Source organism: Leuciscus leuciscus (genome assembly GCF_965113295.1).
Source record: "Leuciscus leuciscus genome assembly, chromosome: 3".
NCBI classification, from domain to species: domain Eukaryota; kingdom Metazoa; phylum Chordata; class Actinopteri; order Cypriniformes; family Leuciscidae; genus Leuciscus; species Leuciscus leuciscus.
This window is the reverse complement of record NC_138727.1, coordinates 9,504,852-9,530,883: the sequence shown is the minus strand read 5'-3', so window position 1 is coordinate 9,530,883 and position 26,032 is coordinate 9,504,852. Positions and strand designations below refer to the sequence as shown.

Sequence of the window (26,032 nt, the reverse complement as noted above, 5' to 3'; positions counted from 1 at the left end):
GACTCTCTGTCGCACAGTAGAGAAATTACCGTATGGACAGGAGGAGAAGCTCGCGGGCAATCGGGGGGACGTGGAGGCAAAATGACAAAATTATTAATCAGAATACTTAGCAAAAGTTGCTCCTGCTCCTGCTCCTAGCTCATGGACACCTCCTACTCACACTCTCCGTCTCTGCAAGTTTCGGAAGGGAATGATTCAGATTTCTCTTAGCACAGCTACTAGAAGACAGACGGGTTGCTCACGTCACATCTACGTCGTCAAGCTCAGTTTGAGTCTGCGCAGTACGGTCAGCCATCAGGAAGTGAGTGCTTCTAATTGACTTCACTTTTCTCCGTTGAATCCAATGAGGTCGCTGTGTCCATTTCTTTTACTGTCTATGCACCAAAGCTGTGTCTCAATTCAGGGGCTGCATCCTCCGAATGCCGCATTTTGAAGGCCGATTGCGTCACAGCGGCGCGACAAAGGCTGTCCCAATTTGTAGGATCTTTCTAATGCGCCTTCCGTTAGTGTTGCCAAGTCAGAGTTTTTTTGTTTTTTTTTATGACAAAAAAATAGCAACATACAGAACTCTCGTAGGGGAAAGAGCATATACATGCGTAAATACAAATGTTTTCAATATACAAAAGTATTAACTAAGCAGAAAACAACAAAAAACTTAAAAACTACTTAAACTTAAAAGCTACTTAAAAATACACAAGTCAAAGGCAAAAAGGCTAGAGAGAAATAAAATTAACATTTGGAGTGGCACACAAAGGGAGATTAATCAAAACAGTAGTTTCCTAGATATGTCACTACACATTTTTCTTGCAATTTTAGTAGATTTGATCTTTTTCAGTGAGGTAAAAAAAACTATTTAAAATCATTTATAAACCAAACAAAGGAAGGCTTAGAACATCTCCACTTACTGCAATGAATATGATATTTACCCATAAGAATAATTATATTGACTAAATCTGATACTGATGAATCTACACTCACCTAAAGGATTATTAGGAACACCATACTAATACTGTGTTTGACCCCCTTTCGCCTTCAGAACTGCCTTAATTCTACGTGGCATTGATTCAACAAGGTGCTGAAAGCATTCTCTAGAAATGTTGGCCCATATTGATAGGATAGCATCTAGCAGTTGATGGAGATTTGTGGGATGCACATCCAGGGCACGAAGCTCCCGTTCCACCACATCCCAAATATGCTCTATTGGGTTGAGATCTGGTGACTGTGGGGGCCATTTTAGTACAGTGAACTCATTGTCATGTTCAAGAAACCAATTTGAAATGATTCGAGCTTTGTGACATGGTGCATTATCCTGCTGGAAGTAGCCATCAGAGGATGGGTACATGGTGGTCATAAAGGGATGGACATGGTCAGAAACAATGCTCAGGTAGGCCGTGGCATTTAAACGATGCCCAATTGGCACTAAGGGGCCTAAAGTGTGCCAAGAAAACATCCCCCACACCATTACACCACCACCACCAGCCTGCACAGTGGTAACAAGGCATGATGGATCCATGTTCTCATTCTGTTTACGCCAAATTCTGACTCTACCATCTGAATGTCTCAACAGAAATCGAGACTCATCAGACCAGGCAACATTTTTCCAGTCTTCAACTGTCCAATTTTGGTGAGCTCGTGCAAATTGTAGCCTCTTTTTCCTATTTGTAGTGGAGATGAGTGGTACCCGGTGGGGTCTTCTGCTGTTGTAGCCCATCCGCCTCAAGGTTGTGCGTGTTGTGGCTTCACAAATGCTTTGCTGCATACCTCGGTTGTAACGAGTGGTTATTTCAGTCAAAGTTGCTCTTCTATCAGCTTGAATCAGTCGGCCCATTCTCCTCTGACCTCTAGCATCAACAAGGCATTTTCGCCTACAGGACTGCCGCATACTGGATCTTTTTCCCTTTTCACACCATTCTTTGTAAACCCTAGAAATGGTTGTGCGTGAAAATCCCAGTAACTGAGCAGATTGTGAAATACTCAGACTGGCCCATCTGGCACCAACAACCATGCCACGCTCAAAATTGCTTAAATCACCTTTCTTTCCCATTCTGACATTCAGTTTGGAGTTCAGGAGATTGTCTTGACCAGGACCACACCCCTAAATGCATTGAAGCAACTGCCATGTGATTGGTTGATTAGATAATTGCATTAATGAGAAATTGAACAGGTGTTCCTAATAATCCTTTAGGTGAGTGTATATTATCATATAAAAGAGGATGTGTGGCAAGGTGAGAGATATTATCAATCTTAAGTGACTGCCAATTATGTAGCTCAGTCCAGAAGCTATTGGACACGGGGCAAAAATAGAACATGTGTTCCAGAGTCTCATCAGCCATCTCGCAAAATATAAGGGTCTACATCAAATTTGAATCTTTTTCTAAGAAAGTAAACTCTGCAGGACAGCGGCCCTCCAGGAAAAATCCCTGCATAAGACATATTTTTTGTGTTTCTATTTTATACTGTTTATATATTATCTAAAAATGTTGGTCAATGGTCCACCATGGTCAATTTATGTACATAATAAAGTCTAAAGAGTATTTACTAGCCTATGTAAAATCACATACTGGTAACATATAAGTCAACTTTTGAACCTTTTTTTTTTTCATTAGATACATTAGATTACTCGATTCAATCGAAATCCAATACTTACATTTAAAAGTGTAATCTGGCCATTTCGTTTCCGGCGCGCAATGAATTCTGTGGTAGGCAAGACTGCGAAGGATCATTCTGATGTATCCTGCATTCACGGGAAAAGAAGGACACATTTGCAGGCCGCATTTTGAAGGAGCCTTCGAAGTACCTTCGAATTGGGACAGCCTTTGTCTTGACACGATGACGCAGTCGGCTATACTTTCCCCTTTAAACGAGTCTCGGTGCATCCTCCGAAGGCCGCGTCAGCCACGCACTTTGAAGGAACCGGCCTTCAAAGGATGCAGCCCCTGAATTGGGACACAGCTCCAGTTTTATGATGATGCATTCAGAAAGTACAGCATTTTAGGACAAAATTCAAAATGGCCGATGCCCACAATAGTCAATATGGGAAAATTGGGAATCATTCTACTCAGCATAATGCACTGAATCAGAAGTGACCAAATTATTGGGCAAACCATTCAAAAGTTATAAGCAAAAAAGTCAATTTTTCATATCTCCTGCTGTGCTGAAACCCTGCATGTAGCCTCAGGTCATGCTTAGGATGACATGTACCAAGTTTGGTCTGAAGCGTTTTGGAGAATATAGCCTTGCATCCAATTTAGCATGCTTTCGTCAAATTCGTTTGTGCGTTATTTGAGAATGGTTAAGTTTATCAAAAAGCTTTTGATATTTTTTTTTTTTGCCAGCATGGTCTGAAGATGATCTGATTACATTTTCGTGAAAATTGGACAAACTGTCTAGGAGGAGTTCGAAAAAGTAGAAAAAACGTGGACTGTGTGAATGGCCAATTTTAGTAAAAAAATTATTAGCATAAATGTATGTGAAATTTTGGACAGGCAGATTGGGGCGACCATTGGTGACATTGGACTACCATCCCTCAAAGTTAGGGAAATGCTTGGAAATTCTAACAATGACAATAGGATTTGTATTGAACCCCTAAAAAAGAGACAGAGAAAGAAGCAGAGCACACAGCACAGCAGAACTAATTAAAAGAGTGAAAGTGAAAAAGCGGGCTCCCCTGCACTATAGAGCACGGCATCTCATCCTCTCATCCAACCCTTCAAAAGGATACAAGCCCGACCTCTCACGCTCTCCCTCCCTTGGTAGCTGCGAGCAGAGCACGGAGACTGCAGCTAAGGTTCTAAGCATGGACCCTTGATCTCTATACGTGCAAAGCTCCCTGTCTGGAGCGACGATCTGCCATGTACAAAGCACAGATCACTTCAACTCCTCATTCACATGATAAGCAGCCCCTGTCTCAGAGCAGTGTTGGTCAGAGGACGAATTCCCGGCACTCATGCGACAGAAACCACCCCCTGTCTCAGTGCAGTGGCCTGTCGTGGTCAGAAGACAAATCATATAATATAAACAGCCCCCCTGTCCCAATGCATTGGTCTGTCATGGACAGCAGACAAAAAGCTCGGCACTTACATTATATAACAGCCCACTGTCTCAGAGCAGCGGTATGCCGTGTTCAGAGCATGGAAAAGCTCCAGTCGCTCACTCTTCACGCAGCATGAGTAGCCCCCTGCCTCAGAGCAGCAGTCTGCCGTGCACAAATCTCAGGAATGTGACCTGCCTAGAGGACGAAGCGATTCGATCACTCACCCACTCATAAGCAGTAAAGCAGCCCCCCGCCTCAGAACGCCGGTCATCTTTCTTTAAAGCAGGAAGCTTCGGCCGCTCGCTCACTCTTATGATATGCAGTTCCCCGCCTCAGAGCGGTGATCTGTCGTGTATGGAGTACAGAGTGTTCCAGCCACTCACTCGCTTGTGCAATATAAGCAGCCCCCCGTCTCAAAGCGGCAGTCTGTCCTATATAAAATGCTCCAGCCACTTCTGCCACGCCTTCTGTGTTAACACCAGCTTTGCCACTGTCTTCTCATATGGGTGTGAAGTACTGCTTACATTAGCCATTATGCGTGCCGTTGTGGCCGCTGTCCATCGTTTTCTACAATAAGCACTGGCTGTGCTGCTGCTTGTGTGAGGAAGTGGGCTGTGGATGCTACTGTTACTTGCACTGGTGTTGTGCTATTCTATGCCTTTCGATGTTAAACACCGGCTGTCCGTTGGTTTTCATGAAAGGGGGTAGTGTCACTTACACTGGTCACCTTACACTCTGGCACTGATGCCAGTCATAGCCTCATGTGATGATACACTGGCTGTACCACTTTTTTAATACTATTTCTCTCTGCCTCGCTCTATGCGACGGTCATCTAGCCCCGCATCAGCCCCTTGCATAGGGCTGAGACAGCTATGAATCCAGAAAACGAACATGGCTGAAACACTGCCCTTTGTATCAAAACTAGTTGCCTTTGAGCAATGACTGTTCCGTTGTGTGGTGTGACAGCTGTAAGATGGAACACAGGAAGTTCTCTGTATTGGAGCTCTTTCTCTGGCAAGATAAAGTTCCAAATAAAGGCAAAAGTGCTTCTGTCCCTGACGGATTGCATAGAGGCGTGACATGGCCTTCCAGGGACTCCAGAGAGTGCACTATTAACTGCTCGCACTGAAACAGATCCTCCCGTAGGCTGGCCAGAGGGCTGTTTAGTGTATCTCAAGAACACTTGCCTCTATGTTCAGAGCATCACGAGTGTAATAAGAGAGATATTGTTTTGTGGTGGGTGTCCACATTGTCTAGTGCTAGTGTCTGCTTACTGCCGCATGCATTATTTGGTCACCAGCACACACTGTACGGTGCGGTGCTCACACCATGGATGTCACAAATCCCAGGATGAATGTTACTAGGGGATAGTGCCGTCGCCTATCCATGTGTCTGCGGTGCGGACTAGCTGCTGTTTTACGAGTTCGGACTTACAAATATGTCAGATAGAATAAATGGTATGCGAATTTGGGTTTGCTGTCCAAGGAGAGGGCTCCTAGCTCAGTATTCAGCCCGAACCCTGAGTACTCCCCCCATATTCCTGGCTGTGGAAGGTATAAGTCAAGAGTGAGGAGTCGGGGTGGTGGAGGGAGGCTGAAAAACTGTCGAGGAATATAGGTCGACTGAGTGAATATATATGCTTCCTCTCATGCGGATAAGATAGACATGGTAATTGTTGATGATGAGTTGATTGGATTGATTATTTGAACATCTTTCAAATGAACACACTACACTTTGTTTAGTGAAACATAATTGCACAATAAGTCAGATACAATAAATGTTATGCGTATTTGGCGTGCTGTCCGAGTAGAGGGCTCCGGGCTCGGTATTCGGCCTGAACCCAGAGTACTCACCACAAAAGTTGCAACAAATGCGGGACAGCCACCAGAAATAATGTTGATGACCCCCCCAAAAAACTTGTGGAGTGCAAAGCTTATGGTGCCAATCGTAGGGGAGGGGGTTAGTCGCTGGATGGGGATGGCTTCTTGCATCATCAGACGGGAGTTTGTTTGTCATGGCATCAGATGGGTGGACCTTGCAGGTGGCTGGCCGGGGATGGTCGTGCGGAGTGAGCTTATGCAGAAGTGGAGGAGAATAGCATAACTGCTGCAGTGGAAGCAAGTTGATGGAGAAAACTAGCTCCTGCAGGAGCGAAGGAGATGGCACTGCTGCGGCAGTGGACCAAGCTTGCTTTCCAACTATCTGATGGAAAGTTGGATGGAGAATTGAGTACTTGTGGGAACGGAAGAGGAAGGAGAGTTGGATGGAGAAACGGAACTCCTGAGGGAGCGGAGTAGATGACACTGCTGCGGCAGTGGACCAAACTTGCTTTTCAATTTGCTTTCCAACTATCCAAAAGGCAATTTTGGACAGAGAACTGAGCTTCTGCGGGGGCGGAAGAGAATGCTGCTGCAGCAGGGGATCAAGTTTGGACGGAGTAACAGAGCTCCTGCGGGAGTGGAGTAGATGACACTGCTGCGGCAGTGGGCAAACTTGCTTTTGACTTGCTTTCCAACTATCCTATGGTAAGTTGAATGGAGAATTGAGCACTTGCTGGAGCGGAAGAGATAATGGTTCCACGGGAATGGATCAAGTTGGAAGAAGAAACGGAGCTCCTGCGGGAGTGGAGGAGATGACACTGCTGCGGCAGTGGGCCAAACTTGCTTTTCAACTTGCTGTCCAAACTCAACTGTCCAAAAGGCAAGTTGGACATAGAACTGGGCTCCTGCGGGAGCGGAAGAGATAACGCTGCTGCGGCGGTGGATCAAGTTGGGACGGAGAAACAAGCTCCTGCGGGAGCTGTAGTGGAAAAGACTTGGTTCTGACTTGCTTTCTAACTATCCAATGAGCCAGTTGGATGGAGAATGAGCTCCTGTTGGAGAGGAGATTATGCTGCTGCGGTATTGGAACCAAAACTTGCTTTCGACTTGCTTTCCAAACTATCCAAAAGGCGAGTTGCACGGAGAGCTGAGCTCCTGCGGGAGCAGAAGAGATGCGGCAGTGGAGCAAGTTGGAATGGGAAATGTGGCTTCTAGGGGAGCAGAGTAGATGACATTGCAATGGAAGTGGAACCCAAACTTGCTTTCCAACTGTCTAAGGGCGGGTTGGAAGGAAATGTGAGCTCCTGCAAGAGCGGAAGAGATAGCACTGCTGTGGCAGTGAAGCGAGTTAGAATGGGGAACGGGGATCCTGTGGGAGTTGTGGGCCTGTAGGGTGCCAAGACACAGGAAAGACACAGGAAGCTGCTACCACTAAAGGATACCATTTGAACAGCACTGAGCATGTTAGTGACTGCGGCAAGTCTAACAGCTGGGCGGGCCATGTGGACGCGAACCAACGGCCTTGGTAGAATCTCCCCAAACCGATGGAGGGAGCTGCGTCGGTAAACAGTTTGAATATCCACGGGGAGATAAATCAGATTATTATAGAAAAAGGACAGACCGTTCCATTGTTTAAGGAAGGTTATCCATAAACTGAACTTGTTGCAACATGACTAGTTAGGGAGATTTGGTCCTCTAGCGCGTGAACTGAAGACGCAAGGAAGAGGAGATGTGAGATGAAAGGGCAGCCTTGCGGGATAATGCGCATCGCAAAGTTTAAGTGGCCGAGCAGAGATGGTAGCTCGCGTTTAGAACCAATTTGGATTTTCTAGGAGGGTGGATGAAACCAGAATAATCCTGTCGATTTTTTTCCTTGGGCAGTGAGGCCTGAAAGTTAACTGTATCCAATTTAATGCCCAGAAATTCGATGGACTTGGCTGGACCCATGGTTTTGTCTTGGGCAACTGGAATCCCGAGCTCAGCAAAGACTTTTTGGACTGTGAGAAGATGCACAGCTGAGATGGAGTCAGGTGGTGAGATGAATAGGAAATCATCTAACAGGTAGATTAAGTAGGTAAGTAGGGAATTGAGTAGTTAATGAAAAAAAGAATCCAACAAATAGCTTCTGATAGCATGTCGAAAATCTTTGGGGTGCTTTTGCAGCCAAAATTTAAATGGATGGCAAAGTAAAAATGTTCATGCCAGCGTACGCCGAATAAATGCCATTAATCTGGGTGGATGGGCATCACTTTAAATGCAGAAGTGATGTCAACTTTAGCGAGCCAAGCGCCGCGACCTGCATCTTTAATCAAGTTTATAGCTTGGTCATTGTTGTGGTAATGAAGAGAAAATTGTTCAAGCGAGATAAGGCTGTTTATGCTTGGAAACGGGGAATTGTGCGGAGCTGAGAGATCGATTATTAAGCATTTTTGCCTGAATTTTTACTGGTAGCCACTCCAATGGGACTGATGCGGAAACACTCGAAAGGGAATGTCAAAAGGACCGATCATAAAGCCTGATTCGATTTATTTTTTACGACTGTGTCAGGTTCAGCGAGAGCGGACTGGAGATTGTCACATATGATACTGTGAGTGGGGAGGTTTTCAACACTGGTTTTGAAACCGTGCTTAAGACCAGAAAGTAAATAGTCAGTAAAGTTAGTGTTAGGGTGGTGAGACAATTCAGTAGACAGACAAGAAATATTCACAGGAGTTAACAGGTAATTTTTTTATCTTTAGTTACAGACTTTTTTACAGGGCATATTGTGCGGGAGTGACGCCACAATAGCTGCAAATGTGTAAATAACTTCAGCGCTGCTGTGAGCATCATCCTGAGTTGAAGTTATTGCAAACTTGACTGTTGGATGAGAAGGTGGTTTTATTCTTTTGGAATCTATGGTTGAGTCGTTAAAATTGATGTTTGCTGGCCGCGGGACTTAACTGGTTGATTTTGCTGTAGGTGAATCTGGGCAGGGAGGATATGAAGGGTCAATCAAAGGACAAGCTGTGGTGGAATGAGAAACGCAAGCTCTGCGATTATCACAAGATAGTCGTTTAGTTGTCGTCTCCAGTGGGGAAGTGCGCCGCAAATGATTTTGCTATACTGGCTGAAAGCAAAAGAATATTCAGAAAACAAAAGAATGCAGGATGAATTATGAACTGTATTTTTGAGGGTGACTGCAAAATCGCTGCAGTCGATTTGGCGATTTAAGACAGAGGGAGGAAGTAATGAGAGAAGTGAAGATAAATCGATGTTCGCACCTGTGAGGATCTGCGCTCTAATGTTGCTGGTACCAGGGTCGGTTCCACAGCTGTAGCGTTCGGCGGGATGGGCATCGGTGTTGCGGAAAACAGAGTGAAAGGAGAATGATTTTGGGGAAAGGTGTTAGGAGGGAAAAAGCAAGGCAACCTCACGCTTGGGTCGGCCCCTGAAGCCTGTGGAGGAACTGGAAAAGTGCAGCTTGCAGCCGATCTGGACCTTCGCTATCAACACAGCAGGATTTTATAGATCCCCTAGCGCCACCTTTCGGTGATGCAGTGTTCGAGAGACCAACTCGAAAGCCAATTTCTTCGGTTACCTAATGTAACCTCGGTTCCCTGAGAAGAGGGAACGAGACACTGTGTACGCTGCCGTGTTACATAGCTCAGAGTCTTTGTCTGCTACACTCTACTTCAGTCCAAGATTCTGAGGCAATGGTGTTCAGCGCCGCCCTATAGTGCGGAGAAGCCCGCCTCTGTTTCGCGCACTTGAATGCTATTGGCGGGCGGATTCATCCACAAGATTTCATAAGGCTTCAGTAGATTCGAGGAAGGAGGAAATAACCCCTAGTGCCACCTTTCGGTGATGCAGTGTCTCGTCCCCTCTTCTCAGGGAACCGAGGTTACGTTAGGTAACCAGAGACGTTTTCTGTTCATTGTCAGATCTTGTTTTTCCATGGTTATCATTGCTCTCATCAGCATATCAACAGTGTTTAACAACGACTTTGATAAATTGCATACTGCACCTTTAATTATCTTTATCAGCATTTGAATCCTGCACTTACATAACACTTTGTTTGAAAATCATTTTGAACTATTGATTTTTTGACTGCTTTCAACTAATACTTTGAGTTACTGAGATTTCAAAAGGTACACCTTTGTACCTTATTTACCCCTAAAGGGTGCATAAAATATTAGTCATTTAAAGGTGCATATTAGTACATAAAATGTACATATTAGTCTCAGGGTTCTGTCACTTCGGTCTGGCCCAGACATCCCATACTGTTTCGTCATTGTGAGCGTGCAAATCCGAGTTTGCTCAGGCCGTGTGCAATCCCGTCCACGTGAGTTGTTTTCTGTGTGGAGCGTGGTGTTCATATCCCGGCACTTTGATCTAGTTTGGTTTGGGTTCTGTGTCGGTTCAGGCATTCATGCTCCGTGCAGTGGCGTAGCGGATGGACATGCAGGGCAGGCACTGTGGGGGACCCCTGCGATAACCCCTGTGCCGTGTTGCTCCGATAGATGATGATATACTGTAATGTATCGACTATAGCCAGAGATATATAGAGTCAAAAGCAACAGTTATCGGCCATATCAAGAGGATTGGTCATTTCCAATTAATATATAAAATTATCATTATTCTGCAACTTTTATTATCAAATTAATATTACAATTAATTTAACCTTCATTAATTTCATAGCGCATCACCGCATAACCACTACACTTTACATTGCATTGGTGTACCATTAAGACAATTAGTATGTCTTCGGCACCGTGCACTGAAAGTACTCAACAAGTTTCGGGGCAGCACCACCTTTTGGTCAAAAGTTATAAGGAAATTTCCAAAAATGCTAAAATGCTTTCCAAAAATGCTTTACACTTGAATCCAGGTGGTTTATTGTAACATTGAAACGAACAGCAACATGATGAATGATGATGGTAAAATAAGCAAAAAAGCAATGAAATGAAATAAAACTGAATGAAATGAAAACGGTCAAAAGAAAGTTAGCGTCCCAGCTACTCACCCCCTTCCTACATGCTAACCACACGCAAACTAACTGGTAATATGCACCTATACCAAGTGACATAACAAACTGAAAGTACAAATTTCAAAATAAAAGATATCAACCCAAACCTGGCACCTACATTATGTTTGCAGTCATCTGTCAGTTCGTCATCAAATGTTCCAGTCATACTGTATGTTTCCTTGCCTGTTCCTGCCCTTCCCTGTGCTCTTGGCCAGTCAAGCTGCCAGTAATGTTTTCCCCCACAGGGTAGTTTTTTTATTTATTTTATTTATTTTTTGCTAGGCTCGTTATTGCTAGGCTATATATCTGCGGCCTCGTGCCGTACTAAAGGCACTTGTTACTAAAGATTTTAAGAACTCTATAAAAACTCCATAGTAACCATCTGTGACAACTACCAACCACCTTGTAACACCATAGCAATGACCCAGAATACCTTAGCAACCGCCCTGAACACCCTAGCAACTGCCTAGAAACGCCCTAGCAACCACCCAAAATACCCTAGCAACCACCTAGAAACGCCCTAGCAACCACCCAAAATACCCAAGCAATCACCTAGCAACACCATAGCAACCACCCAGAACACCCTAGCAACGCCCTAGCAACCACCCAGAACACCACAGCAACCGCCTAGCAACACCATAGCAACCACCCAGAAGACCCTAGCAACCGCCTTGCAATGCTCTAGCAACCACCCAAAATACTCTAGCAACCGCCTAGCAACACCATAGCAACCACCCCGAACACCCTAGCAACCGTCTTTCAACGCCCTAGCAACCACCCATAATACCCTAGCAACACCATAGCAACCACCCAGAACACCCTAGCAACCGCCTAGCAAGTGCCCAGAATGCCTTAGCAACCCACTAGAAACACCCTAGCAACCGTGCCGAATTTTGCCACTGCAAGCACCACTCACATTTTCTTCAGGAAAAGTACATTCTTCTTATTCTTTTTCTTCTGACCCTAAAATTTCTGACTCTAACTCCTCCTAAAGCTTTAACTCTACATACTCCAAACTCAGCTCAGACCTTCAGACTGTTCTGACTCAGTGTGCTATATCTTTTCTAACTGATCGGACTTACGGTTTTCCTAAAAATGACGATCAAAACTCCCATTGACTTTCATTGACGGAATGTTCAAATTTTCAAACTCCCCATGTCATGTCTTCGGTCTGATCTGCCTTGTTGTGTAGTCTCTCATGCCGTTAGTCTGCGTGCCTTGTTGTTGTTTTGGTGCGCATGGTTTGTGTTGACAGTTCGCCTCGTGCCCCGCTGTCATTGTGGCGTTCTCCCCACCCCCTTGTTGTTCCATCAGCATTAGCGATCACCGCTCTCACCTGTCATTGATTAAACGTCCTAATGATTCCCCTATTTATTTACCTCGTGGTCGCTGTCTTGTGCCAGATTGTTTGTGTATATTTACTCAGCGCTCCGGCCAACCTAAGCCTTTTACTTAAGTTAGATCGTGCTTTGTGTTTTGTTTTGAGACTCCTGTTTGTGTTTCTTTTAGTTTAGTTTTTTCCCTGCCATCTAGACTGTGTTCACTCTCTGCCTCGGCCTGGCTGGTTTCACGTTTCTCTGACGCTACATCTCTAGCTCCAGTCCCTCTTTCCTCGCCCACCAGTGATCTCTCTGCCGGACGCCGCAACCTGTTCCTCCCATTTCCCTGAAGGCCGCCCGGGATTGAGCTGCCTGCGCCCTCTGCTGGATCTGATTATTATTTTTTTCTGTTTACTCGTTTGCCCAGTTGAGTGCAAAATAACTGATAATAAACTGAGTTTTGTCGTGCCTGCATCTGAATCTCGTCCTGGGGCCTGTTTCAGAAAGTAGGTTAAGTGAAAACTCTGAGTATGTTAACCCTGAAATGAGGGAAACTCTGAGTTTTCTGTTTCAGAATGGGAGGTATGTTAAACCTGAGAAAGCAGAGTAAGTCAAGCCTGTTTCTGAAAGAGAGGTAACTTATACTCAGAGTCAGTTACCATGGTAACTTACTCTGTGAACCTAACCTGGTCGGGAGCAGGTTTTCTTCGGTAAACCCAGAGTTTATTTCAGTCTCCTCCCCTTTTTTAAAGAGGAAGTGGTGTTTAAACACCTCATTCATTCTTTCAGTACATTTTTATTAATAAAAATAATAAATAAAATATTGCTATTTTTACTGTTTTTTTTTGTTTTGTTTTTTATAAGATGAAGTCTATATAACTCCTTAACTGGCAAATGAAAATACAGTAGTAGATTAGAGTTACATAATGTAGTTCTAAACAAATTCTACTGAATTAAACTGTGGCATTTACTGAAAATCACTGAACTGTGTTCATCTGTGCAACAGAAGAATACCCGTTTATACTTGGATATAAACTTATATTCTATAGGCTACTCCACATAAATATGTGAAAAAAATCTGAATGTGTAGATTGTGTGATGTGTAGACACATAATATTAACATTACCTCTCTGTGGCAGCAGAATCCTCATTGTCATGTGAAGATGAGCATTTGGTTGAGTATAACTTTATAACACTATTTATCATAATTTCTGGTGTATTGATAGGCTACTTACAACTGCCTGGGGTTCTGTTGGGACAGGAGGCTCCAAAAGACAGATATTACCATCAGAATATGTTGGGACCAACAAAAAAACCAACCCAAAGTAAAATAAATGGAAATATCAAAAATAGCCTATAAAAAATGACACATGTAAACCTCTTACATTTTATGAAGGCCCTTGGATCTTCGGGAGTGACTGGCTCTGAAGTCCGTCCAGGAATTCCCTCAGCTAAAAATGCTGCTGCACTGCTTGACACTGGATGCCATTTAGTTATTTATGTCAAATGTAAAGTCAGGTAGCCTACACCCATGATATGCTCAAGCCTTACTTGATTGAATTATGTTTTTATATTTCATTTTCAGCTGCTGCCATGTTCTTTTAATGCCCGCAGGATTGCCCCTACATGAAAATTAAAATTAGGTTGAATAATACTGTTCTTTCACCTCTGATATTATAACAGTTGAGTAAGTTACTTGTATTACTAACTACAAATGACATCTTCAACAGTGTAATTAGATGAATGTCTACTTATTACTAATTACTAAATCCCATATCAACCTCAACCACTTGAACAATACAACGAGAGACAAGAAACTGCACTTTTAATGCTTTCAAATAAACAATATAGAGGGAGAAGGTTACATAAAAAATATACCTTTTAAAAATGTATGTTAAATATACAGAATTGTTCTATAGTCTAATGCAATTACATCAGATTTTACTTTAAATTACAGAATAATTAAGAGAAATCCCTTTAATTAAATTGCAGTATTTAGATTACTTGGTAATTAATTACACCCAACACTGTATAACTAATTAAAATGTAAAGGTGAGAAACGTGCAGACCTCTTTTTGTCTGGCGCTGTTGCCATGGTGACTCATAATATCTGTGCTCCATTGATAATGGCTTTTTATAGTTGTGGTGCACGCGCTTAACTCAGAGTAGGTCAACTCAGAGTTGATTGAACTAACTCATTTCAGCTGTTCTGTAACCGAAAACTCAGAGTTTCCCATCTCAGGGTAAGTCAACTCAGAGTTCAAGTTTTAACTCAGAGTTGGTTGAACCTCCTTTCTGAAACAGGCCCCTGATTCGTGACACCCCAACAATCAAAAATTCTAATCTAAACTCCTTGAAGCCCTAGACTCAATCAAACTGCCATTCTATATACTATATAAGCCATTGAGACTCATTTAAACTTATAAACTCATCTAAGACACTTATCTATCTATCTACACTAATGAACTCTTAAACGCATAAATTAATAAACTCTAAACTCTGAACTCTTAAGGGGACGAGACCGGACGAGAAGTGCAGCGCCACGTCGCGTCTAGGACAACTCGAGGTATCGCACACCAGACGCGCACTTTCTCAGTTTATGGCCAGCAATATTGTTATGTTTAAGGACATTACAGAATTAAGATAATGTCTGTACTATGTTATGATTGTACTGTACAATTAAATACAATCGTTGCTAAGTCTGCAGTCTGAACACTTTACCTCAGAGCGTCCGTTAACTGAATGAATTGAGAATATTACCTGACCGTTTTCATCCACGCAGCTGATTTCTGTAAATGAATGTAAAACTAAATGTATATTGCAGCACAGGGTGAAGTCAGTATATACATTTAACGACGATTTGAGACAAATAAATGTACATTTAATATAAAACTATGTAAATGGCGCTCTTTGGCTTAGCAGGATTTTGAACAAGGTCCTGAGCCGTAGCTGGGCGCCGCTGGGCAGACGCCGAATGGTGCCGCCGGTGTGTGTACACTCATAGAGAATAATGTGTTCGAATTTTAAAGACGTGGTGCTGCGCTTCTCGTCCGGTGTGCGACCCCCTTTAGACTCATTTAAACTTATAAACTCTAAATTCATAAACTCGTACACTTATAAACTCATAAATTAATAAATGGTATATACTATATATAAGCCATTGAGACTCTAAACTAATAAACTCTATCTATCTATCTATCTATCTATCTAACCTATTCTTTCTTTCTTTCTCTTTCTTTCTTTCTTTCTTTCTTTCTAATCTTTCTAATCTTTCTTTCTGTCTTTCTAACTAATCTTTCTTTCTTTTCTTTCTTTCTTTTTTCTTTCTAACTAATCTATCTTTCTTTCTAACTAATCTTTCTTTCTTTCTAACTAATCTTTCTTTCTTTATTTCTTTTTAACTAATCTTTATTCTTTCTAACTAATCTATCTTTCTTTCTTCCTAACTAATCTTTCTTTCTTTCTAACTAATCTTTCTTTATTTTTCTTTCTTCCTAACTAATCTTTCTTTCTTTCTAACTAATCTTTCTTTCTTTCTTTCTTTCTTTCTTTCTTTCTTTCTTTCTTTCTAACTAATATTTCTTTCTTTCTACCTAATCTTTATTTTTTCTTTCTTTCTTTCTCTCTTTCTTTCTTTCTTTCTTTCTTTCTTTCTTTCTTTCTTTCTTTCTACCTAATCTTTCTTTCTTTCTTTCTTTCTTTCTTTCTTTCTTTCTTTCTTTCTTTCTTTTTTCTTAGCAACCACATAGCAACACCCTGGCAACCACCCAGAGTACCCTAGCAACCACCTAGCAACCACACAGAACACCCTAGCAACAGCATAGCAACCACCAAAAACACCATAGCAACCACCCTGAGTACCTTAGCAACCGCATAGCAACACCTTAGCAACCATCCAGAGTACCATAACAACAGCATAGCAACCATCCAGAGTACCCTAGCAACCACACAGCAACCACACAGAACACCCTAGCAACAGCATAGCAACCACCCAAAACACCATAGCAACCCACCTGAGTACCTTAGCAACCGTATAGCAACACCCTTGCAACCATCCCAAGTACCTTAGCAAACACCCCAAACACCCTAGCAACCACATAGAAACACCCTAGCAACCACCCAGACTACCTTAGCAACCGCATATCAACACTCTGACAACCACCTACTACTTTAAACTTCAAACTTCTTCAAACTTTCTAAAGCCAACTTAAAGTTCTCTACGAACTTTTTAATCTAGTTCATAACTCCTATTGCGCTTTGATTCTGACCAATGTTAAAGCAAACAATGAGAATCAGTTAATTTTTCAAAACTGAAAGTAACCACTATGAATTCATTCAGTTACAGGTGAGGTTCCTGAAACAGAGAACAAAGTTGTCATACATTGTCAGACTGACTAAAAGGTAGGACTCATTTCACCTTTTCTCAAGAAAATGAATTGTAATTGTTCTATGGGTACAGTAGTTTACTATATACCACCCACATACCAAGTATCTGTCCCTCTGTGGAAACTTAAAATATGCAATAGACTTAGTGCTGTTTTACAAAAAAGATGAGTTGGATAATAGTCTCAAATACACTATTCTTTTATAAATGATAGTAACTGGAGTGATAACAGCAAGAAGCGTGTTATGAACTGTTGTAAACAGTTTGATGTGAATAGATAAATGATGAATAATTTTATTTGTCAGAATATGCAAAGTTTTATTTCATGACAAAATGATTACTGCTGTGCTATTATGGCAGAAAATGACAAAAATATAACGTAACTGACTAATTTATAAATGTTAAATGGATCAAAATTTTCCTTGATCTTTTCACATATAAGAGGTCATTGTACTATAAAAATATACTGTAAGTATTAGAACTCAAAACTATAGTAGCTCCTGCTGCATTTAAATTATGTTATCAAATATTTTATCTCTACTTATAGATAAGGACAAAGGTGTTGCTAGGATGTGGCTATTTAAAAAATCCCAAAACCCTGATCCTCCTCCTCCATCTCCAGGTAAATGCTGATTTTATGAAACAGTGCTTAAATAATCTTGGAACTCAGCAAATATATTGTGCAATAATGCAAAAATAAAATTAAATAAATAAATAAAAAGTTTAAATGAATTAAATATTCTTTTTGGTAGAGTACGATAGACCCTGGAGGTCCATGGACTGGAAGTAAGCTCTGAAAACTGTTTCCTTCCTATACACGTTATGCTCTTTACTCAACTCTCAGGAATATTTGATTCTGAATTGTCAATGAATTGACCACTAAACTGAATGACCATTGTCTCAGGCATCAAATTGTGCATAGACAATGAGCAAAATAAGCCTTTACAAAAATTATAAGAATTCAAATTCTGTGTAATTCTATTCAGTTCTGAAATTCTATTTGCACACTTTTATTCTGCATATTGAATTTTATTTGTCAAGCAAGTTAACAATTTTTTAAAACTCCCCACCTTTTAAAACTCCCTGTTTAGTGAAGATAGACAAAACCTTTTGACAACAGTAACCAACTTCCAACCCAGGAACAAAGAAGTCAACACTCTCAGAATTCTTCTGCATGGACCACAGGGTGCTGGAAAATCAAGCCTCTTCAACACTGTGAATACTGCTCTCCAGGGGCGCATCACTACCAGAGCTCTGGCACATTCTGTAGCTACTGGTTGTAGTTTCACTTTGGAGGTAAAAATATTGTACAAATATAACCGATTTATCGATTTGACAGCAATAGTTAATTAAAAAAAAAATACAGAAACAATTTTTTTTTAAGTCTGAAAGCATTGAATGAGATCCCACATTGATTTATTATAGCTTTGCAGTAGTAACAAATAAATATATTTTATTATATGATATGATTAATATCATATTTAAAAATATGGTTTCATTATAAATCTGGTGATTATCTGATTAAATGAATATATGATATTTACCATCTGAATCTAACCATGTTATGTCAACAAATGGAAAAGTCAGCCAGCTATTTAATTTATTGTGCAGTTAGTCCCAACAACAAGGGCGCCTTTTACCCCAAATTCCATACTTTTACATTCCGTTATTGAAAAACTGTTGCTTTAATTACCTTGAACAAAACTGAAAATCAATAACAAGACCTTTGTCTCAAAATATAGTCAATAATTTTATTTGGTTCTCTTTTACTACATAAATCTACAACATAATTTTTTTTAATTTTTTTTTTTTTTAATTTGTTGCTGTGATGGCATAAAGGATCAGCCAAATTTGTTAAGAAAAGTGCTGAGCTGAAATGTTGTGTCATCTAGTGGTTTAAAATAGAATAATGTGTATTTTAATCAAATGTGTATTTTAACCCGGTGCACCTTTAGCCCCGTTGTAGCCTACACATAAGTCACAGTTTGATACATACCTCGGTTTTGGGGTCACGGTTCAATACTAGTTTGGTATATTTACATGTCCGAGGAGAAAAGGCGCCATCTACATCTGAGCCTTCACCATTCCACAAAGAGAGAGCGATTGAGTCTCACCTGAGGCTTCCCATTTCCAGGACATGCATATTTCATCACTGGACTGTAATGACACTTCCATGACACAAATCAGCACAATGCCAAATGATTTTGTCTCATTATAACAGCAGAAACAACTTAAAATAGTAATTTATGGTCATAGAGACAAGACTAAGACATCATTAAGGGTTTTTATTTGTGTTCCAATTCCAATGGTGCGCTGCAGCTGTACTGAGTTGAGTGGGTTTAAGATGGAAATAAATAGGTTGCGTAGATATAAGATCCTTCAAAAGGATTTATTGGCCAATGCAGTCGGCTTTAAGAGAACCAATCAGCTGATCGGAGTTTCATGACTGAACAATGTATATATATATAGTACATTCATAGAAACTGATCAAAATTTTGTTTGAATATATTTTTCAGTGCAAAACATATACAGTGAAGAAGGACAGGACGGGCTCTTTCTTTCCCTTCACGTTCACTGACATCGCCGGTTTGCACAATGAATGTGGATCAATAAAGACTGATGACATCAACAAATTATTAAATGGTCACATCAATGATGGTTATATTGTAAGTGAATTTCATTTCATTTTAAAAATGTGAACATTATGAGTTTTCATAAATCGGTATGATAAACTTTACAATAGCCACATGTTGAAGACAACAGTGGAAATTAATTGCATGCAAAGCCACCAGAACAATCTTTTAGATTAATTAAAATTCCAGATTGACACTGATTTTTAGTGCAAAAGAGTATCATGGTTGCAACACTACAATATTTCAAGTGGTCTTTTACAGTTTAAACTTTACAGTTTAAAGTTTTTTTTTTTTTTTTTTTTTTAATTCAGCATTTGTTCCAGTTTATTCAGTGCTTCTGTCTGTTCAGTTTAACCCACTTAGTGCAATTACTGAAGAAGATCCAAAGTACAAAAGGAACCCCACTCTGAAAGACAAGATTCACTGTCTGGTGGCTGTTCTTCCTGCTAACACTGTTTCTATGATGGATGAGGGCATAATTAGGGAAATGAGAGAAGTTCGGAAGAAAGCACGAGATTTGGGTAAGTAATGTATCTATACCTTTATTCACAAAAATACCATGTACAATTAAGTGTGTAAGTTTTCATACTCGTTATGAGTTTTACAGTGTATGTTTATTGCCTAATTTATACACGAGATAAAAGATCAGATTTCTTCATCATTATTAGCTCTGCCCTTCAGAAACAACATCATTCTATCTGATCATCCTGTATACAAATATTTACACCCCCTTGGCTCTTAATATCGTGTGAGCATCAGTGAATTTTTGCACCTTTTGTTCAATTGTCCTCAACTGTGCACTGGATCTCAACATAACTGCGTGGAAAAACTTAAATGTGCAAAAGATGTGTAAATGTAGTTATTTTATTTTGTGGAATATTTGTAGTTATTGTTCATTGTACCACAGGCATTCCTCAAGTCATAATCATGACCAAAGTGGATGAAGCATGTCCACTAGTTAAAGAAGATCTTACGAAGATCTACACAAGCAAAAAAATTAAACAGAAGGTACTGTGCTTTTTTCTTTTTTTTACCATGGTAAATACAGTAATTAATTTTGGCTTTGGTATATCACCGTTTATTGTCGTTTCCATTGAAAATGAAAGGTTTTGATAATATATAATAATGAATGATCAATGTGGGATTCTAACATTGCATATCGCATGTGACAGACTGGTGTGACCTATACTCTCTTCTCTTTTATTTATTTTTGTACCTAGATCTATTTTTATATATATATATATATATATGTCTATATGTCTATATATTCTCTTTGCAGATGGAGGAGTGTTCTTGCAGACTGGGTGTTCCTGTGAACTGCATTTATCCTGTGAAGAACTACCATGAGGAACGCACCACTAACACAACAACTGATATTCTGATTTTAGATGCATTGCAAAATATTGTAAACTTTGCCAATGACCATGTGGAGGACCAAGTAGACAATGATGTATGCCTGCTTCCATTTTGAGCAGGAGGTTTTCTTGACTGGACAAATTATGCATGCAGTGATATAACAATGCTATAGCCTATATGTTAAAGTAATGCAGAAGATTGTAGTCACTTATACATCTGCTGTTGGTGGTAGTTATTTGTATAACAATAGCCTACTATTATAACAATATCAATATCCAGTAAACAGAGATAAAGGTATTTATATGTTGTTTTAAGAATACTGTAATGATGTAGCTCATAATCAGGATGTATACTGTACTTTACTAATATCAGTAAAGATGTGTGTTTCTTTCTCTGTGGGTGAGGTATGCTAATCAAACTGCTTTTAGAGATTAAATAATCCACATAGGCTATATGTACTTGTTATTGTTATATTGTGTTATTTTGGGTTTAGGGAAATGCAGATGTATTGTTTGTTGCTGTTTTCTGTTCTCATATAATAAAAAATGTGTGGAAGGGCCCTTTGTGAAGGGATTCAGTTGTTCATTTTCGTTTGGAAACGCCCCTTTAATGGGCGCAAAAACACTTTTAGGAATTTGCCCAAAGTGTGCTAAAATCAATCCCTGCTGATCTGCTTTTTCTCATGCAATGGCTGCATCCGAAAGCAGAAAAATGCTGACTCCTATCTGTTCCTATGGAGGAATGTGCCTTAGTTTGAGTTAAAGCATTTGTTAACCCAGAAATGAAAATTCTGTCATTAATTACTCACCCTCATATCGTTTCAAACCCGTAAGACTTCCGCTCATCTCCGGAACACAAATGAAGATCTTTTAAATTAAATCTGAGGTTTATGTCCCTCCATTGACAGCTACGCAACTTTCAATCCCCAGAAAGATATTCAAGAAATCCATGTGACTCCAGTGGTTTAACCTCAGTTTTATATAGTGCCACGAGAGCTTTATTAAGAGAGCTTTTAAACATAATTTACCACTTTATTTTAATTATTAATTCATCTTGAACAACGAACACGCATTCACACAACAATGCTCTCCTTTATACAACACGGATGTGTCATGGTGCTCCTGTGAAAGTGAATTGCTGTGTTGTTTATGAAATGAAATATTACATTTTTCATTTAAATTCATATAATTGTGGCCAAGGGATATTAATGAATTCATTCATTATTTACTGTGAAAATAAAGGCTATGACATCATCAAATTCACAAAAAAATCAGGGTGAAACTCACAAAATGCAGTTTTCTGGTGACATTTTACCACAAAATCAAAAGATAAAAAAGACAATGTTTACATTTCCCATTATTCTCAATGGGGATTCGATTCTCTCATAGCAGGCTAGTACAGTAATTTGTATTGTATTAGCCTACATTAAAAACAGAAAAAATACTGCAATACAATAATGTGTAACATTTAATTCTGCATACTTTAAATGGTAAAACATACCACTGTGATGTAATGATACCTTATATTTATATATATTTTTTTAAATGCCATTACAGTAATCATTTTTTTCAACATAAAATGTTATTGATTGTCATTTAAAAAATTATTATTTCTTAAAAATAGGCTCTTTTATTTAAAAAAAAAAAAAAAAAAAAAAAAAAGGCTTCAATCCAGTCATGTTTTTGACAATTCTGTGAGATTCACCCATACAATTTTCTGAAGCCAAATACTTATTAGGTTTATGGCCTATAGTTTTGGCCACTAGAGGCCCTCAATGTGTTTCATTTCAGTTTCCCGCTTTTGTATCATGTGTTATTGTTCTCACTGTGCCTTGTTTCCTGTGAGTGTATTTAGGTTGCTCTGTTCCTCAGTGTTTGATATGTTAAAACCAAACTCTCCTGTCTTTCGGTAAATCCCTCTTGTGATTTTCTCTGGATTTATGACATTAAGTGTATTTCCTGATTGAGTTCTCATTTCTGCTCTCACAGCCTAGTTCTAACCTTTGTCCTTACAATACTGACACTGATAGTGTCTAACTGATCCCACACCACAGAAATAAATTATAGACCATCAGGACCATGAATAAAACCTTTACAATTTTAAGCTATTTTTATTCAATTTAGTCAGGAATGTAGTTTGTTGTAATGGTCCAGTGAAGAGGAAATGACATTAATCTGATAAAACACATTTGGCTCATGTTGCATAAATCTCACACTGATCTGGTTCAGTACAAAGGATTTGATTTATGCCTTGTTTTTACAGCTCATCTTTGCTTGTTTCATTGGTAGATTTTGGTGACTCTTCTATCGATTCACCTGACACCTGAAAAGCAGAAAGAAACACACCAACTATATTACTCAAATCAAAAAGTGCACCTAATATCAGGCTAAATAATCAATCCATCTGTTGGCTTTTGACTGACCTCATCTTCATCATCATCGTCCTCATCCTCATCTTTGGTCTCTTCTTCTGGTAATTCTCCTCCATTATCCATGAACTTTGAGAATATTTCCAAATCTCTATTTCCATCATCTGATTTAAAGGTGCAGTGTGTAATTTTTAGCAGCATCTAGTGCTAAGGGTTGGCGAATTGCAAAAAGCCAGTCACTCACGGCCTATCCCTCCATTTGCAAACTCGAAGGAGAAGCTACGGTGGCCGACGTAGGATAAAAGATGTCGTCGTCTGAGTCTGCTGCGTCTTTTTCTGCTGCTTCTCATTCAAGTTAGTGACGAATCGCGCTCTGTTCTGTAGCGCTATTTGTTCGCTATCGGCTACGGTAGAAACATGACGTCACAATATGTCGACCTTCATAGAAGGGGTTATGTAGATATAAATGACTCATTCTAACGTAATAAAAACATAACGGTTCATTAAGGTCTTTATACACCACTGAAAACATAGTTATGGATCTTATATTGCATTTCTGTCAATAGATCCTCAGAAATATTACACATTGCACCTTTAAAAAAGTATTTTAAAAGCATTTTTCAGTACTGCCATTCTCACTTAGTTACATAATAACATAAGAAAAACAACAATATAGGCCTATCATTTGATGTCCATTTACAATATATCTTACCAGTTAAATGTCAAACTTTTTTGTTACATTTCTTTGGGATGCATAAATTTAAACATATAAATTTAAGTTAACTGTAAAACAAATGTACAGAACAAAAAAAAAAAGTATTTCATACATAATATATATTTTTAAAAATGATTTGGGGGCATTTACGTAAATCTGTGTACACAACACAGTTTTCAAATAAAAATGGAAAACATTTTATGCATTTTGGCAATTAACTTACACATCAACAGCGTTTTGAAAACGGGTTTCAAATTGCTAGTTTTTGAAAATTATACTGTTATCGTCTCTGTGTAAACAAAATGCGAATTTTTTTAAATAGTGACGTCATGCGCATGCGTATTAGTATGTATTAGTAAGTGCGGTGTTTCTTTTAGATGAGACATCGCCATCTACTGGCCTGGCATGCATACTACAGCGTTTTTAGTCGTTTTCACGGATCCGTGTGAACGTGGATTATTTTGACAATTTTGTTAAAACTTTTCAGTTTTTAGTACATCGTTGTTGTGTAAACGTAAGTGAGTTGTTTTGTGTGTGGAGTGTGGTGTTCGTATACCGGCACTTTGGTCTAGTTTGGTTTCGGTTCTTGTGCTATGCCACTGGCTCCATGTGTTTGTCTTTTGTTGTGAGCGCATGAGATGAGCTAGGTTTCAAGTTTGCAGTTTCAAGTTTGTTCTGGTGTAACCCCTCCACCCAGGTCCTCCTCGCCCCACTTTGTGCGGGCCTCGAACCCGTGTCTCTGGCGTGAGAGTCAGGTGCTCTAACAAGGAGGCTAAAGACTGCAGCATCTTGCGTCGTTCGCTAGAGCGCCTATTGAGATCAGAGGAGTGAGGTTTACTCGCACAATGACTACTAGCTGGCCTCCGTTACACTGGCCATACGCTATTCTGTCAGCATGTGTTCTGTATAGCACAAAGTTCATGCTCTTTCTTGTTTTGTATTGTGCAGTGTTGCACAATGCTCATGTTTTTCATTGTCTGTGTGCTTTCATGTTGTCATATTGTATATGAGCACATGGCTTGTGAGTGTGGTGCACATAGCTTTTCATGTTTGTTTCTATGTGCCATGTGCTCTCCAGGCTATTGTCTAACTCTGCCTTTCTTGTTATCTGATTATTGGTTCAATTTGCCCCACCTGTCCTCCCTTGTTACCTGCTTTGGTTGCTCGCCCTATTTATTCTCTTTATGTTTGCAGTCCACTGCTAGTTCGTCATCAAATATTCCAGTCGTATGTTTCCTTGACTGTTCCTGCCCTTCCCTGTGCTCCTGTCCAGTCAAGCTGCCAGTCATGTTTTCCCCCTATGGGGTAGTTTTTGTTTGTTTTTGTTTTATTTTATTATTAAATAAAAAGCCCATTGTTTCTGCATCTTGAGTACTTGCCTCATCCCTTACCCAAAACCTGACAGTTAGTAACTAAATGGTACATTTTGACTGCTTTTGTATTTTTTTTTTTCTGAGAGTGTGTGAAGAAAATATTTCATGTCAGTCTTGGTTTGTTCACTGTTTTTACAAGCTTATTGTTCCTACAAGTCCTATTGCTCTTTGATTCTGACCAGTGTTAAAGCAAACAGTGAGAAGCAGGTGATTTCAAAACTGAAAGTAACCACTATGAATTGAGTCAGTTACAGGTGAGGTTCCTGAAACAGAGAACAAAGGCGTCATACACTGTCAGACTGACTAAAAGGTAGGACTCATTTCACCTTTCCACAAGAATAAAAATGAATTGTAAACGTTATACTGCGTATCGGTACAGTAGTCTACTACCACCCATATCCCTCTGTGGGAACTTAAAACATGCATTAGACTTGGTGCTGAAGTTTTACAAAATGAATGAGTTGGATGATAGTGTCAAATACATTATTCTATTATAAATTATAGTAACTACAGTGATGAGTTTGATGTGAATAGAGATATATGATGAATAATTTTATTTGTAAGAATATACAAGGTTTTATTTTATGACAAAATTATTGCTACTGTGCTATTATGGCAGAACATTTTTTAACATATAAGAGGTCATTGTATTATAAAAAATATACTGTAAGTTTTAGAACTCAAAACTTCCTAGTTAGCTCCTGCTGCATTTTGATCATTTAAATTATGTTATTGAATATTTTATGTCTATATTATAGTTTAAGGACAAAGGTGTTGCTAGGATGTGGTCACTTAAAAAACCCAGTCCTCCTCTTTCATCTCCAGGTAAACGCAGATTTTATGAAACGGTGCTTAAATAATCTTGGAACTCAGCAAATGTATTGTGCAAAAATAAAACAAAATAAATCAAATAAAAGTTTACATTAATTCAATTTTCTCTTTGTTAGAGTTTGATAAACCCTGGAGGTCCATGTACTGGAAGTAAGCTCTGAAAACTTTTTCCTTCCTATACCACGTTATACTTAT

At 39.7% G+C, this 26,032-nt stretch overlaps 2 protein-coding genes across 3 annotated transcripts in view; both read left to right on the top strand.

Annotated features, from left to right (window-relative positions):
• The window catches only part of LOC309494350 (interferon-induced protein 44-like), a 132,692-nt gene extending 111,250 nt beyond the window's left edge, over positions 1-21,442 (top strand). The window contains exons 1-8 of one of the 2 annotated variants that reach the window (XM_082163668.1): positions 16,517-16,578; positions 17,109-17,183; positions 17,314-17,347; positions 17,653-17,857; positions 19,078-19,227; positions 19,544-19,715; positions 20,102-20,202; positions 20,474-21,442. In XM_082163668.1, the coding sequence (XP_082019794.1) occupies positions 17,132-17,183; positions 17,314-17,347; positions 17,653-17,857; positions 19,078-19,227; positions 19,544-19,715; positions 20,102-20,202; positions 20,474-20,665 (906 nt within the window). In that variant the 5' untranslated portion in view covers positions 16,517-16,578; positions 17,109-17,131 and the 3' untranslated portion in view covers positions 20,666-21,442. Of the gene's footprint in view, positions 1-16,516; positions 16,579-17,108; positions 17,184-17,313; positions 17,348-17,652; positions 17,858-19,077; positions 19,228-19,543; positions 19,716-20,101; positions 20,203-20,473 lie in introns of those variants that run through there. The other variant, XM_082163667.1, reaches the window with a different exon arrangement.
• Positions 21,443-25,253: 3,811 nt separating this feature from the next.
• Positions 25,254-26,032, top strand: part of LOC309494354 (interferon-induced protein 44-like) — a 32,462-nt gene continuing 31,683 nt past the window's right edge. Inside the window, exons 1-3 of the mRNA XM_082163672.1 lie at positions 25,254-25,316; positions 25,765-25,831; positions 25,954-25,987. Of these exons, the coding sequence (XP_082019798.1) occupies positions 25,789-25,831; positions 25,954-25,987 (77 nt within the window). The 5' untranslated portion in view covers positions 25,254-25,316; positions 25,765-25,788. The remainder of the gene's footprint in view (positions 25,317-25,764; positions 25,832-25,953; positions 25,988-26,032) is intronic.